Source organism: Paralichthys olivaceus, chromosome 7 (genome assembly GCF_024713975.1).
Source record: "Paralichthys olivaceus isolate ysfri-2021 chromosome 7, ASM2471397v2, whole genome shotgun sequence".
In the NCBI taxonomy this organism is placed as follows: Eukaryota; Metazoa; Chordata; class Actinopteri; order Pleuronectiformes; family Paralichthyidae; genus Paralichthys; species Paralichthys olivaceus.
This window is the reverse complement of record NC_091099.1, coordinates 13,106,256-13,120,705: the sequence shown is the minus strand read 5'-3', so window position 1 is coordinate 13,120,705 and position 14,450 is coordinate 13,106,256. Positions and strand designations below refer to the sequence as shown.

Genomic DNA, 14,450 nt, shown 5'->3' with positions numbered 1-14,450 from the left:
AACTTGATAACATAGGGCATTTTTCAATATTTTTGTTGATTTCTCAGAACTTCATAAAAGGCATATTTAATTGATATCTGCAAACAATTTAGTGTGACTGCAAATTAAAATCTGAATCTAGCTGATTTAGATATTGTTTATTAGGGCACTGGTGGAGGTATGTGAACTAGACCCATTCTAGTTAAGTTTAGTTTAGTATATTCAAGTGTAGGTTTAATGTCATGCCCAAGCATCAAACAAGATTTATTAATGTCAAAGCAATGCATCATGAAATAGAGTATTTACCTCCACCAAGGCTTACGCGGTATTTTACCATGTTCAAGAAAATTGGGTCGTTGGTAAATGGGTCAATATTTGATCAACCTATTTACCCAGATTTTCTTCAAAATGTCTTTCTTGGGTCATACCCCACCTCTGTACAAAGTTTCATGCAAATAGGTTCTGTTCTGTTATTGATCAAACGGCTGAAGTCGTGCTAAAAAAACAAATGTTAGGGTTCATTAAGACATCAACTTATTCAGAGAAGGTGATATAATGATAAAAAGTTGAGGTAACATGGATTAAAATGTCACAAGCCTGTTGTCATAGCTTCAGTAGAAGTTATGAGTGTATCATTCTCAGCAGTAGCACAGAACATTATCCAATTGTTATACTGATGCACGAATGCAACGTTATTGATCACTTCACCTTTTACCCAAAGTACAAAAATATCAAATACCATGTCATTTATTAAATATTTGACTGTCAAGCCAAGAGTGTCTGAGTCATTTCTCCAATCCCGGAAGAAACATCAACACCGCAGAAGCAGATCTAGACTAATATGAAATCAATACATCAACATCCTCCTCACCACATTGTAAACAAACACTTCTTTATGGACTGTGAGGACGATCTATAATCCACAGTCAAAGCATGTTTTCCACCAAGATTAAATTAATTCATGTGTCATATTTGTCTTATTTTTTTATCCTTACATGACTACCCTGCTTGGAAATATCTGTACTTAAAGTATAGCCCACTTTTATTCTGTTCTACTTTTGAATATACTGCACTACACAAATGAATGTTGTTATGAAAATGTCCTCATTCATAAGTTTGTCTTGTTCGTAGTTGAACTTCCTCGTCTGTGTGCTCCAAACTACATACAGTGTGTTTACTGAAATCCAGCAGGAGGAGGGTGAGTTGGACGTGACCCAGAGCGAAAATAGATCAAACATGAGATAAATACAGGCTGGAAACTCTGGCAGCACAAATGGCCAAAGAGTGTGACCTGGAAAGCTAAAAGAAATGTCTGTGTGTGTGTGTGTGTACTCATTTTGTTTCTTCTTTAAAACCTTTTTCCAGTATTGGACCTCATGGGGAACAAAGCCCGTTCCTAAAGAGGCAACACTTCATTTCTGAGGTGCTGGTTAAAGTTAAAGGTCAGATGTGAATTGTGATTAGAGTTAGGTATGAGTTGGTCAGGGTTAAGGCTAGATAAGGTTTTTACATTTTGACGTTATGAGGACATTTTACTGTTCCTTGCAAATTTAAAAGCTTGTTTGAGGGTTAAGACTTGGTTTTGGAACTAGGTTCAGGTTAAGGTTGTCATTTAGTTGTGATGTTTAAGTTCGAATATAGGGGCTAGGGAATGCATTATGCCAAAACATTTGTCCTCACAACTAAAGAGAGAGTGAGAGTGGGTGTTCCTGTTCTTATATCTTTGTGAGGACCATTTTAAGCATAGACTCTACAAAGGACATTTTGACTGGTCCTCACTTCTCAATGGGCTGTGTGACTTGGTTTTAGGGTTAAATGCATTATGTCAATGGCTGTCCTCACTAAGATAGAAGTACAAACGCGTGTGTGTGTGTGTATGTCTGTGTGTGTGTGTGTGTGTGTGTATGTGTGTGTGTGTGTGTGCGTGTGTGTTTGTACGTGTATATGTCTGTGTGTATATGTCTGTGTGTGTATGTGTGCGCGTGTCTCTAGCCCCGCCCTCTCCGTCACGTCAGGCTGGATGTCAGCAGTAGCCCTCAGTAGTAGAAATGGCAGCGCTGAGACAGGAGCATCGTTATGGACTCTCCTGTGGCAGAATCAACAAAAACAGCCCCAATCAGACGCTGTACCACGTCAAACTCACCGACACTGCCATCCGCACCCTGGAAGCCTTCCAGAACCTCAAGGTAGGAAAACACGAGCGACTTCCACTTCACAGCTGATGCGAGCGTGTTTTCTATTTTCTTGTTTTTGTTTGCATTTCCTTTCTTGTCCTTCCCAACTCCGGGAGCCGTGTCCCGTCCCCCCTGCAGCCGCGGTTGTTGTTGTTGTCAGTAGAAAGTAAAGTTGTAACTCTTGAGTAGACTCTGGACCGACATCGACAGACGCGTCGGTGTCTGGTAATCGTAGGCTGGTTTGTTCTGGCTGTGCTACAATAGAAATCAGACCTCAGCGTGTCTGTCATTAAGAGACTTTATTTCCATTTAAACTCTCCTGAGTGAGGTTTTACCTAAAGCAGGGGAAAGGGGGGGGGGCTGTGGTGAATTGAAATCGTCTGCTTGTTTACCAGAAGCGCAATTTCCCGAAAACCCAAAAGGTATTAAAGTTCCCAAATGACAGAGGTTAGTGATTATGCCCCGAGCTTTAAACCCCTCCTGTTTTCTACTCATACAATACATCTGAAATGCATTATTGAGATTGTTGGTGAACGCAGATTATTGTCAGTCACTGGATGTATTTTTTTTTTTTTTTAAAGAGCTGTTTTTTTCTGCTCTGGGGAATAAATTAATGAAGAAGCTGTGAGGGGAATCATTCGTCTGCTCTGGATCTGAAGACTGTTTTATTGCTTTTTATGGTCCATTATTAGACCAGGATCATTTAGTCTATCCTTTCTCCCAGAGCAAGGCTTGATAAGACAGTTAGTCTCTTAGTTATGGCTGCACAAGCCTCATTTGCTTTTTTTTTTGGTCTGAGCCGTCAAAACAAATGAGTGTATTTGGGCCACAACAGGACGGAGAGCTGGGTGTAGGAGTGGGGGGGTTCAGTGGCAGCCAGCTAGATCGGAGCAAGTTGTTGCTCAGCTCTTGTGTATTATTGTTTTTTGCCCTTTGCACGCCTGGAAGTCCGCCCAGCTCTGGAGCTCCACTGCTGAAGCAGAGTCAACTCTATGGAGCTCACACAGTCTGACTGCTTCCTCCCAGCCAAAGCAGCCAGTTAGCCAGCCAGCCAAGCAGGCAGAGCAGCAGAGGTTATACTGCTAAAAGTTTTCCAAGTCAAAGACCACACTCTCCTCTGCACTCTCACCACGGTGTGAGAATGTGTCCTCATTCAGCAGCCTCCACCTGAAAGAGTTTCTGTGACTACATCTGATATATTTGTGGCTTTTTTGTCTGTGGTGTCATTGAGGAGAGCTATAATGTAAACTCATTCTAAGATATACAATTGTATTATGTCAGACTGTAGATGTAGCTGCTGATACAATGTGAGACAATATTGAAAGATACCTCAGTCCCAATTAGTTTAGATTATTTTCATTAGCCTTTATTTAACCAGGTTAGTCCCTGTCTGAGATTAAACATCTCTCATACGAGGGAGACCTGGCCAAGAGGGGCAGCAACATAGTTTCAGCAGTAAAAGTAATTAGCAGACAAACACGTAGATTAATAACAGTAAAACTTGATCATATAAAACTTAAACACAGACAACCTGGACTCAAAAGATTGTATCAAAGCTTTCAACTCTGTTCATGATAATCTGCTTGATATTTATTGCATTTATCAGGTGCTGAAAACTAAAAAGGTTTCTTTCCCAATTCAGACTTTTAATTCTGGAACAACAAATTGTAAAACGTCCACAGAACCAAAATATTGACTTCCATAATTCCACAATAAAAGAGAAGATAAATAAAGATAAATTGCCCTTCATTGATTTGTATATGAATAAATACTAATGACTGAGGCGACGCACACATACCCAGAACCTAAAGATGTTTCATTTACTGTTGTAGACTTTAGCCGTGTCACTTTCCCCCAAAACAAAAAAGATAAATTGATTATCATAACAGTTCCCATGTAACATGATCAACTTATAGTTAAAAAATATTAATAAATTAATACAATAATTTCCCTACCACACAAATAGATAGAAACAACAATATTCATATACAAACTTTGAACCCAATTCATTCAAGTTGAGTTTGTGAGGAAAATTATAAAGAAATGTTATGTTGATGGACAAATTAAATTAATCAACGCATATCCTTTTCTCATATTGTTAATGGTTGGTAATGGTTAATCATTTACTAATGCTTTCCTCATCATCTATTATCCATTAATAACAATCTTTGGATTGCTGGGCTGTAATAAAAATCAATTTGGCTATTGTTTACCCTCTTCTTTATTTATGATAATGCAGTGAAAAACCTTCAGAACCGATTCATTAACACATGTGTTTCTTAATCTCTCATGAATCATCATGTTATAGGCAAGTTGTTTTTAAAGCACTGAAATCAAAATGCTCTCGGGGAGGAGGATAATCACCAGCCAGATGGATTTCTCTCAAACCCTAAACGGAAATTCTCATTAATTGCTCATCACTTAATCTACAAAGTATTAGTAAATTATGTTTCAGTGTTGTTAGTTACAGTTTACAAAGCTTCCATCATGGGTGCCATAGAGATTGAAACTCTTTCAGCTCAAAGAATGATAAACCTATTTGAAAATAATCAAGCCACATTCCGACAAATAACTAGATTTATTTGGGCCCACAGTTGTGTTTGTAACATATAACTATTGTTATGTGCTTTAATATTTAATATCCCATAAGATATTAAAAGCTAATGGATGATGAAGAAAATCACAGCAATGCTCCTCGATAGAGACGGCATTTCCCAAAATCATTAATAATAAATTGAGAGCACTGTCAGTCACAGGCACAGCTGTACAGCTGAACCATGTATCACGTTGCCTCAAGCCCATACCCTTTTTATGATTTTTATATTTTTGTATCGATCGGGGGAAGGAAACAATATGACGTTTATGAGTTTAAGCCAGGTACACTGTGGTCTTGGAGAGCAGAGCAGTTTTTACAAACTGCAGCACTGAGGGCTTATGAAAAGCACATTTTTAAAGGAAGAGAAATGGTTTCAGAAGGAGCTTTGTCTTTCTCTTGGTAAATGTTTTTCATTTCATCTGTTTAGAAATGAGCTGAAACACACACACACAGAGGACTGACATGACGTTTTCTGTTGGCTATGGGTCAATCACTCACATTTCTCTGCAGATTGCAGCAACAAGCCCTTGAACTTTAGACTTAATATTATAGAAATATCATAGTAATTCATTAAGGCAAAGCCTGATGGGAAATGGTAATTATAGTGTTTTGGCCTTTAATGAGAAACATTTGTCTGCTATCTAGAAGAATCCGTGGAGCAGAGCCGGAACAATGGCATTACATTTTCACTAACATATGAGACGTCCGTTTGACTAATGAACACCATTTCTGATTCATTTCTCTCTCTCTTCCTCCTCAGGCATCACTATCAACTCAGCCTGCGATCTGCTTCAAGGGGAGCCAGGGGGTAAGATGTTTTGCATACTTTCCCTAATGCCTCAGAAATTGAATGCTCTAATTAGTTCTGATTTACTGTGGAGAGCACTTGTGACAGTTGCTCTGCACATCTTATTTGATTCTCGAGCAGCCATTGAGCACTTGCATGCATCGGCAAATAGCTCGGCCTTGTTCGTTTGCTAATGTCAGGATGATTTTAATGTCAGTCACTCGTTATTGAAACGGAAAGATACAGGGGTCCACATGGAGAACATGGGTAGCTTTTACTTTGCCAGAGCCCAGAGTGCTGAGGGAAAGTCGTCAATAGACCCTGTGACATGGACAGCAATATTCCAATATTAACCTGAAAATATTAACCAATGCAAACAGCATTGTCTGATCACCTTAACCAGAATAAGGTCATACTGGGAATAAGCAGTAATTCAATCAAAACTTTTGGCAGTTACCAACTGCTTGACGTTGCATGTGCTGTGTTCCAGTTTAAACCAGCAGTAGGACATAAAGTTAGTAACAATCAGACGATCGTCTAACATGTAAATAGGAATATGAATGGAATAGTCTAATAACACCTAAACAAATATAATCAAAATGATGTTTTATTCAGAATTGGGTCAATACTATGTGTTACTGTCCATGTCCAGCCTCAAATGTGCTCAGTGATATTATGATGTGTCAAATAGGCAGAACTGCATATACAGCGATGAGTACATGATCTACAAAGTCTCTTGGCAGTAACAACTAAAGGGGCATTCCTGTGAAGCGGCTGTAAAGAAAGATGCCTGTGTCTAGCCAGATTAGCCCAGCCACTATTACAACCTCCCTGGCTCTGCCTGCTAGGCTACTACACATTTACCACACAATCAGCTCTGTCTAAAAGGAGCGGTTCTAATCCCCGCAAGAGCCGATTGCATTGACGAAAGTGACTGTACACAAATGCTGGCCCTGTGCGCTCACACGAGCACTGGAAGCCCTAAGACAGGGTACTCTATACCCCCAGGCTGCTAGCCAGGTTACTGGGTCAGGCTCGCAACTGGGGAGGCTTTGTTCGGTGAGGGGGAGGAGGTGGGGGAATTGGCGAACCCCGGGGAGCCCCCATGTCTTCAAGCCTGTTGTCTCTGTGCGGACAGGAAAGATTTAAAAGACAGAAATTATACAGGAGCTGTGGAATTTTCATCCAGGAAAACATGCAGAACGTGTCTACTACAAAAACTAATCTACGCTGTAATGAAACATCCATAAAACAAGCTGCAGGTTAACCTGCTTATAGGAGAGTTTCTGTAAAGCAATGTTAGTGAGTGCAATTTAAGTGTGCTTTAATCACAGAATAGGATTTGTGATAGTATCTTAGCTACCACATTACATATTCAAATTGCTTTGCGGAATTCAAGCATGGGCTCCCTCCCCCTCTGACAATAGTCCCCGAGCTGGACGATTGGGCATTAATGAGGTAGCTGCAACCACTGGTGGTGGGGGAAGCCAGATTAAGCCGTTAGTGGGGGGAGGATGTTGGCGAACATGGCAGTCTGGCACACAACAGACCGAGGGGATAACCAGTATCTGTGTCTCCAGGTTGGAGGGTTACAGTCACAGATGTAGGTGCTATTTATTATTTCTTGAATAAGTGCTTTGCCGGAGTTCGCCCCTTCCCTATAAGCAGTGTGAGGTTCAAGAGGTCATGTGTCACGAGTGAGGAGGTCTGTGTCCATTGACAGTTGCCAGCTGTAGAGCCCGATCACAGAAGCTGCAACTGCTTTTTTCTGATCTTTCCTCTCGCTGGTTCATGTCACATCTCATGTAAAGGGGCACATCCAGGGCCACAAAAACCAGAGGAATTCTTCAAATCACTGTCCTGGCATCACTCCAGGGCTCAGCGGTATCAGGGGCCAGGGCTCCTATCGAGAAATAGCACGCTGAGGTTTTGGGCCGCCTTTCTCTCTGACCCTGCGGCATTTAGTGGTACTATTGTAAATTGTCTGCCAAGCTTGTAATCATGCGAAAGACACAAGCTCCCAGATTCTTCCGAAACGAATGTTGGAGGCAGCAGTGAAACTTACGTAAGAGCTTATTTAAAAAGGATGCCATCGCCAATCATATAGCATGATACAGGAAGAAAATGAATTGGTTTGGTAAATAACTACTGAGAATTTCTTGTGGAGTTGATGGTGATGCAACTATAAAGAAGTAGAAGAAGCAGGGGGATACTTACTTAATACATTTTATAAAGCTCAAAGCTGAAAGGATATTTGATTGTGGATTACTTTGAAATCATCAGTGAGGATTAAGGAATATTTTGGGAGCTGCTCTCAGTTCCCATGGCCTGGAATTTCACATCTTAGTGCTTATTTTCCTTTAGGGCAGGCGATGCTACCTGCTTGTTGGCAAGATTGATGTCTATTCAGTAAGATTTCAAACTTGTGTTACTTTTTATTTGTTATAGGTGGTATATAGATTGGGTAAAAGCTTTTATCCACTCAACCCAAATGCTCTTATTTTAAAGCACATACTTTGCATTCTTCTTTTTGTTGATCGTTCCACTTGCTCTCTAGTGAACGCTTTATCTCAAGTGTCTCATTGCAAAATTGTGACATACCATTGAGTGGCTCAACATGTTTTTTTGTACCACTGAATGCAGGTTTTATTGGTGTAATATTGGGCTAGTAAACACGGACATTACATTTGAATACTGTATGCTGTGTCAGGTGTGACATCGGTTTCATTTCCTCCTCAGTTCATAAATGTTAAATTGCAGTTTTCAGTGTAATTGTTTTTGTTTATGGCTGTTTTTATGTGCACAGCTGTCACATAAAGGCAGCAGTGATGGGACGAGGGGGAAATGTAGAGGTGCTCTCAAAGATATTCTCACGACGACTGTGTGTGAAGGCTAGGCCCCCCCCCCCCCCCCCCCCCAGCTCCCCCTCGCCTCGCTCTCTTGATTATTGTGCCATTTCGCCCCATGACTTGGCTGAATCCTTTTAGGAGACATCAGGGCCTCTACCTCACACACGGCTGCTCTGACTGTACCCCCACCCCCGCCTCCTGTTCACACTGCAAATAAGCTTTTGCACTATGGAAGTGTGTGTGCGTGTGTGTGTTTGTGTGTTTTCGCACGTTTGCGCACGTCATATTCTTCTTCCTTTTTTTCTGGGAGCTAATTAGAATAACAATAACAGGAATGTGGTTTGAGAGCTGTCCTCTCCCAGTGGCATAGCAGTGAGAGGGAGCGTTGTCCCACGTGTTACTGAAAGGGCACACGCCGCTCTATTCATCCAGATGTGTTAAGCAAGGCAAAGTCTGTGTGCGCTGTGCTCCTCTGAGGCACTCTGTGTTTATGCAGAGGCACTTGGCCTTAGGATTTTTTAGATCATACAGTATATTTTAGGAACAAGCCTCATGAGATCCTACAGTTAACGGCATTTTCTTCAGTTAGCTCCTCTCTCATTACTCTGCGAGTTCTTTAGCTTGAGACAAGGGATCTTGAAGGATGCCACGGTGACTGTGGGAGTATTTTATGGTTACCAGAGTGCTGGATAAGATCAGACATTGAGGGCACATACTGGTCAGGCAGTGTGACCAATAAAAGTATTTTAAAAATGCGAATTTGACAGGATTAGAAATTCGAGCCGTTTTCAGACATGACCTGTGGGTAAAATCCGGAGAATTGGCTACAGAGTTTACCCGCAGTTTGCCTTTCACACATGCACAACACAGCGGGAGGTTCTCTGCACAGACACGTTCACACACACACAGTGCAGTTTGTGCAAAAACTCTCTAGACATCTTTGTTGGTGTCTTCTACGTGTGTCTCCCCATTTATTCACCAGGAGATATTTGTTTTATTTTTTTCATTTTCGCCCCCACATACTCGTGGTGAATCGATTTGGGGATCCCCTACTGTGTTCTTACATCCACTGCTCCTGGATTTCTACGGACTTTTAGGAGGCCAGGCAAGGAAAGCCTGCAGAAACTGCGGAGCGTCTCACTCGGACACGACTTCAGTGGATGACTGAAAGTCATTTCAGTCATGTCAGTGAAACTCAGCAGAGTTGTGTTTTGCTCTGGTGTTGTAATCAGGAGCAAAAATGGAAATACATAATACTAATTATTATTCACGCGTTCTCCCCTCTCTCGCTTTTCTAAGAAACCAGTACCAGTATATAACATATATAATATATATATATAAGAGAACAGGGTTCAATGGAGTTTATACCACCACCAAGGCACAACAATCCCTTCTGATATCACATTCAAATTCTTTTGTTGTATTTCATCAACATCCATGAATTATTTGTCAGGAAATCAACGAAAATGCCCTATCACAAAAACTGCTGGATCTGCAGCAACATTAAATGGGTTCTTTCTCTCGCCTTCCCACTCCCCTCCAACAAATTCATGGAAAATGGTGCAGTAGTTAATTACTGGTTACAAATACACAAATGATTCACACCTCTTTGGCACAGGTAATAAAGCCACATTTCACAAACTAAAGATGTTCAAATCATGCATCAGTAAGGTCTTAAATAGTCCTGATGATTATAAGGTTGTTGACCTTTAAATTACTTCTGACTTTTAATCACTGTGTAAAACTGCTGAGTAATGAATTATTAATTTACCCAATAGGTCAATTGGTATTGTAAAGCTAGGACAATGTTTTTCATGAGGAATATTTCATATAGTGTTGGTTCTGGCCTCGGACATTTTTCTTCCTTGGATTTAAAAATGCAGAAAAACAGGATATGAACAACACAGACAGTGTAAATAAACACAGGCAGTGTGTCTGTGCATGTGCAGTGGTGAGGAGCGTTTCAAGCTTAAACCCAAGAGCTTCAAAACAAAACCAGAGAGCTATTGTTTAATCTAGAGACGGAGAGATTTAACAGGGTTCTGTAATCTTTATAAGAAAGAAGGTAGAAGATAAAAAAAGGATAAAAAAGACCATTTCCACTCAATTTTTTGTAGAACAGCTGTTTCCTCCCAGATAAAATAACCAAGTCGGAGGCATTAAGAATAATGTCCCTGGATAGCAAACATAATGGCAAGCAGATTTTTAAAGTCACCAAATTTCCTGATCAAGTATTTCATAAACAGCAGAGATCTCACTGCACATAAAAACTCTTAATCTATGATCCCTGTCGTTATGTACACTGTGGCGTTGAAATTAGTTTGACAGCTCAAGCGAGTTCATTGTGTTATTTGACTTACCTCTTCTCAGGCCGAGCAACCTGATTTTACACATCACGTCTCAGTGCATGTTTTGGATTTCCCCCTCTCTGTTAAAGTTTCCCTGCGAGTTAATCAGGTTTGGACATAACTTTCCAATGCACAATCTGTGAATTGTTAAAGGATTACCGACTTGCACACTTGCGTGGGGAGAAAAGTCCAATGATGGGAGAGAGTGCAGAGCTCCCGGCGCTTTGTGGGGTTGCTACAGAGAAGCAGCAGAGGAATCAACAGAACACATTGGTGGTGTCAATGCATCTAAACCCTAATGGCCAACGTGCAAAGGCAGTTTCCCAACACCATCCTATGCAAATTAGACAGGGATTAAAAGAGACTATACCTCCAGGACAACACAATCCGAGTGTAAAACTGATTATTAGAATTTTCTTTGCATATTACATTGACAGAAAACACCGGCCTACCACTTAATTACAATGTAACTGTGGGCTTTTGAGTGGTGTCTCCATCCCTCTGTGTATGAAGAGGAAGGCACTTACAGTAAAGAGGGGTGGGGGAGAAAGAGAGTGTTTGTTAAGGTTGACAGATTAGCCCCCATGCTCTTTGGAGAAAAAAGAGATTCTGCTTGGCATAACAGCCACTATCCTTGGGGGATGCTCGACAGTTGCCCATCCCCATATCCCCAACCCCTGTCAGTCCCCAACCCCCCCCTCTCTTCTTTCTTTTGCTTTTTCCTGTCTCTACCAACCCCCCTCAATGAATAGATCCTCCAGCACAGCCACTACAGCATTCACGCAGGCCTACTAAAAGCATAATTTGAAGCATAAGAGGTGATGTCTTCGTTTTTCACCAATGAGTCACAGTGGAATCTTAAAATCACACTGTGTGAAGCTTGAGGACAGCCAAAGGGGAAAATTAAATTTGACCCCCGTGTTTCCCTGAGACAAGGTTTGTCAACATCGCTGCACTTGCTTGACAGCATGTGACACTAGAACATGGCTGACAGTTTGACGTTGTCCTCTCTCAGGCTGAAACCTCAACTTGTAGAGTCTGTTATGTGATGCATGAGGTCAAATTTGCAACAGAAATAAAGGGTGAATCGGGGACAAATACACTTGCTCTAGTCAGGGGAATCCTACCCTCTCCTCTCGACTGAGCTGCACATTCCTAAAGGAAGACAATTTAGGACAACCCCTCATGTAGTGGCTCTACTGGGAGCCACTGCCGACCCCCCTCCCCTCCATACACACGCACACACACACCCAAACCCCCAATACCCCCCAACACACACAGCCACACGTCCCTGCTGTTCATGAATAATCCAGGCGGGCCGACGGGCCATTGCACTCAGCTTTGTGGGGGAAGAAGCTAGAACAAAAGACGGGCAGCTCGTAGAGCAGCTATGGCTGAGTAGGCTCAGATGAGAAGACAATGGTAACTACTGTCAGAGACAGAGGCAAGAGGCAAAGACTTGAGAGTAAATCACATATCCAGGCGCCTGCTTCCATCCCAGTTCTGCCATGCCAAATACCAGAGCTGGGAACCCTGCCTTCTTGCTTTCGTCTGCAGAGCAAAGAGAAAGAGAGACACAGAAAGAAACTATAGGCTCATCTTTCCAAGCAGATGTTTGGTTTGCACTTTTAAAGTTATTTCTCCTGCCTCACAAAATAGAAGCACTATGAACTCTGTTTAACCTCAGTTTTTAACACACTGATGGTGTTAAAAAGATAAAGTTTTGCTAAGGACGTCACCGATACAGCCTTTTGTCCTTGTTCAAACGCTGAGCCCCCTGCTGGGATTTTCTGTTCCAGTCCAGTTCACACCTTACAACAGCTTGAAAGTATTTGACATCTCCAAACACCCAGGGCCTGGAGGAGCAGATGTGGCTGGGCCAAGGCCACAGAGGCAGTTATTGTATCAGCCTGTACGCTCCATGGGGGTCTGCACTGACAAGGTGCTAAGGATTGCTGTTCTGCCATGTGGCTCTGACTGTAACTGTCCAACGGCCTTATTCATACCATTGTAATGAGAAGCATTAGTGCCCACATCTCTCACTGCTGTGTGTTCATGACGTTGCACGATTTCATTAACTGACACGTGTTCATTTTAATAGCACACTATGATGATAATACCCCATTAAGCCTTTCTCTTACTAATAATCATAAGATTAAATGCAGCATACAATCATAATTAAAATACTATGGAGCATAAGCAATTAAATTAATTATTCCCCTCATACCCAGCTGGACAAATAATTTGGAGTTAATAGTTGTCTCTGCAGGAGTAGCAAATTCAAATTATAAGAGATTTAAATATATATACACGATTATATTGTTGTATTTTTCTAAATTAAAAGAATACGTTTTGGGGCATTCTTTGATAGCATTTAGCTTACTATAAGTTTTGTCTCATTTTGTGCCAGAATGATCAATGTGCATATAAATATTATTTGAATGTAGGTATAACATCTAGCAGTGTAACTTGAGGGATTTTTGACCTTGATTCCTGCATGTGACCTCTGGTAGTTGTGAAGCTTTCTCCTCCTAAAAAAAGAAGAAGCAGTAAAACACACACACACACACACACACACACACTGAACCTCAGGGGATAAGCTCCATGTAGAGAGGTCTATGAGTCAGCGTCTCTATGTAAATCTACACCTACTGCTTGAGTGACAGAAGCTCCAGGATCACAGTCCTTTTGGCACAAGTTGTGTCACTGACTGAGCACATCATGCCTCATAGTTAATTTCATCAGGCCTCTTGGTGGGATGATGATGAAAAGGACATAAAATTGGCTGTGATGATTAGTCACCGCTAAAAGCCGTCATCTGTAACCTTCTGGTCTGGCTATGGAAAAGTTGTTGAGTTAGTTCTTTTTGATGTTTGTGTGCTGCGAAAATGTCAATGACTGACTGGGTAATGTGATCATGGACATTACCTAAAGTGAAACAAAGCAATGGCATTATCTATCAAAGGATTGATTGCAGAGTAGGAAAAGATTCTCAAACTAAAGTAAACAACAGTGTTTCACCACAGCCAGGGATAAAATAATATCTCATTTAAAACATGACACATTTTAACCAAAGAATCCTGCCCCTTGTTTAACAGCTCACATAGATCTTATTTTGACTATCAAAGCCAGTCTATATATGTAGCATTTAAAATAAAACTCTCAAAAGTTTAGAGGAGGCTTTGCTACTGGTATAGTATGATCAGTACCATATGGTGGCTAACAATAGCTAATATAATGAAACTTAGGAGAGATATTACATTTCAGTTACTCAGTTGAGCCGTTTTCAAATTTCCAAACATTTCCCAGAGGTTTCCTTTATCGTATGAAGAGTGTAGCAGGAGATTGTCCGGGTCAGGCGTATTCAAAACAATGGAAAAATGTCCAGAACATTTAGGCAAGAAGATGTGTCTGGGTAGAACAGAGTTTCTGTTTACAGCACATCGACACTGTCATCAGCCCTTGTCACCTGAAGCTCTTGAATCTTGTGTCTTTCCAACATCTTTGTTGGTCTGTTCTATTAGTATGGCTCCTCCTGAGATATTTATAATTATTTACTTGTTTTTTCACTTTTGCATCCTGTGCATGTTTGAAACATCACCAATATGCCTACTATTTCACTGGGAATTATCTGGACACTTTTCTGTGATATTGTCACACTGGCAGACTTTTCCAGACATTTTAGTAGGGGACTGGCAGTAGTGTTCCAAAAAATGT

The 14,450-nt window shown here is 41.1% G+C and overlaps 2 protein-coding genes across 2 annotated transcripts in view; one reads left to right on the top strand and one right to left on the bottom strand.

Moving 5' to 3' along the window:
* Window positions 1-2,269, bottom strand: part of fkbp16 (FKBP prolyl isomerase 16) — a 27,828-nt gene extending 25,559 nt beyond the window's left edge. Inside the window, exon 1 of the mRNA XM_020079102.2 lies at window positions 2,123-2,269. The gene's annotated coding sequence lies outside the window, so the exon portion shown is untranslated. The remainder of the gene's footprint in view (window positions 1-2,122) is intronic.
* LOC109624444 (RNA polymerase II elongation factor ELL) overlaps window positions 2,007-14,450 on the top strand; it is a 27,774-nt gene continuing 15,330 nt past the window's right edge. The window contains exons 1-2 of the mRNA XM_020079101.2: window positions 2,007-2,165; window positions 5,510-5,557. Coding sequence (XP_019934660.2) covers window positions 2,028-2,165; window positions 5,510-5,557 — 186 coding nt within the window. The 5' untranslated portion in view covers window positions 2,007-2,027. The remainder of the gene's footprint in view (window positions 2,166-5,509; window positions 5,558-14,450) is intronic.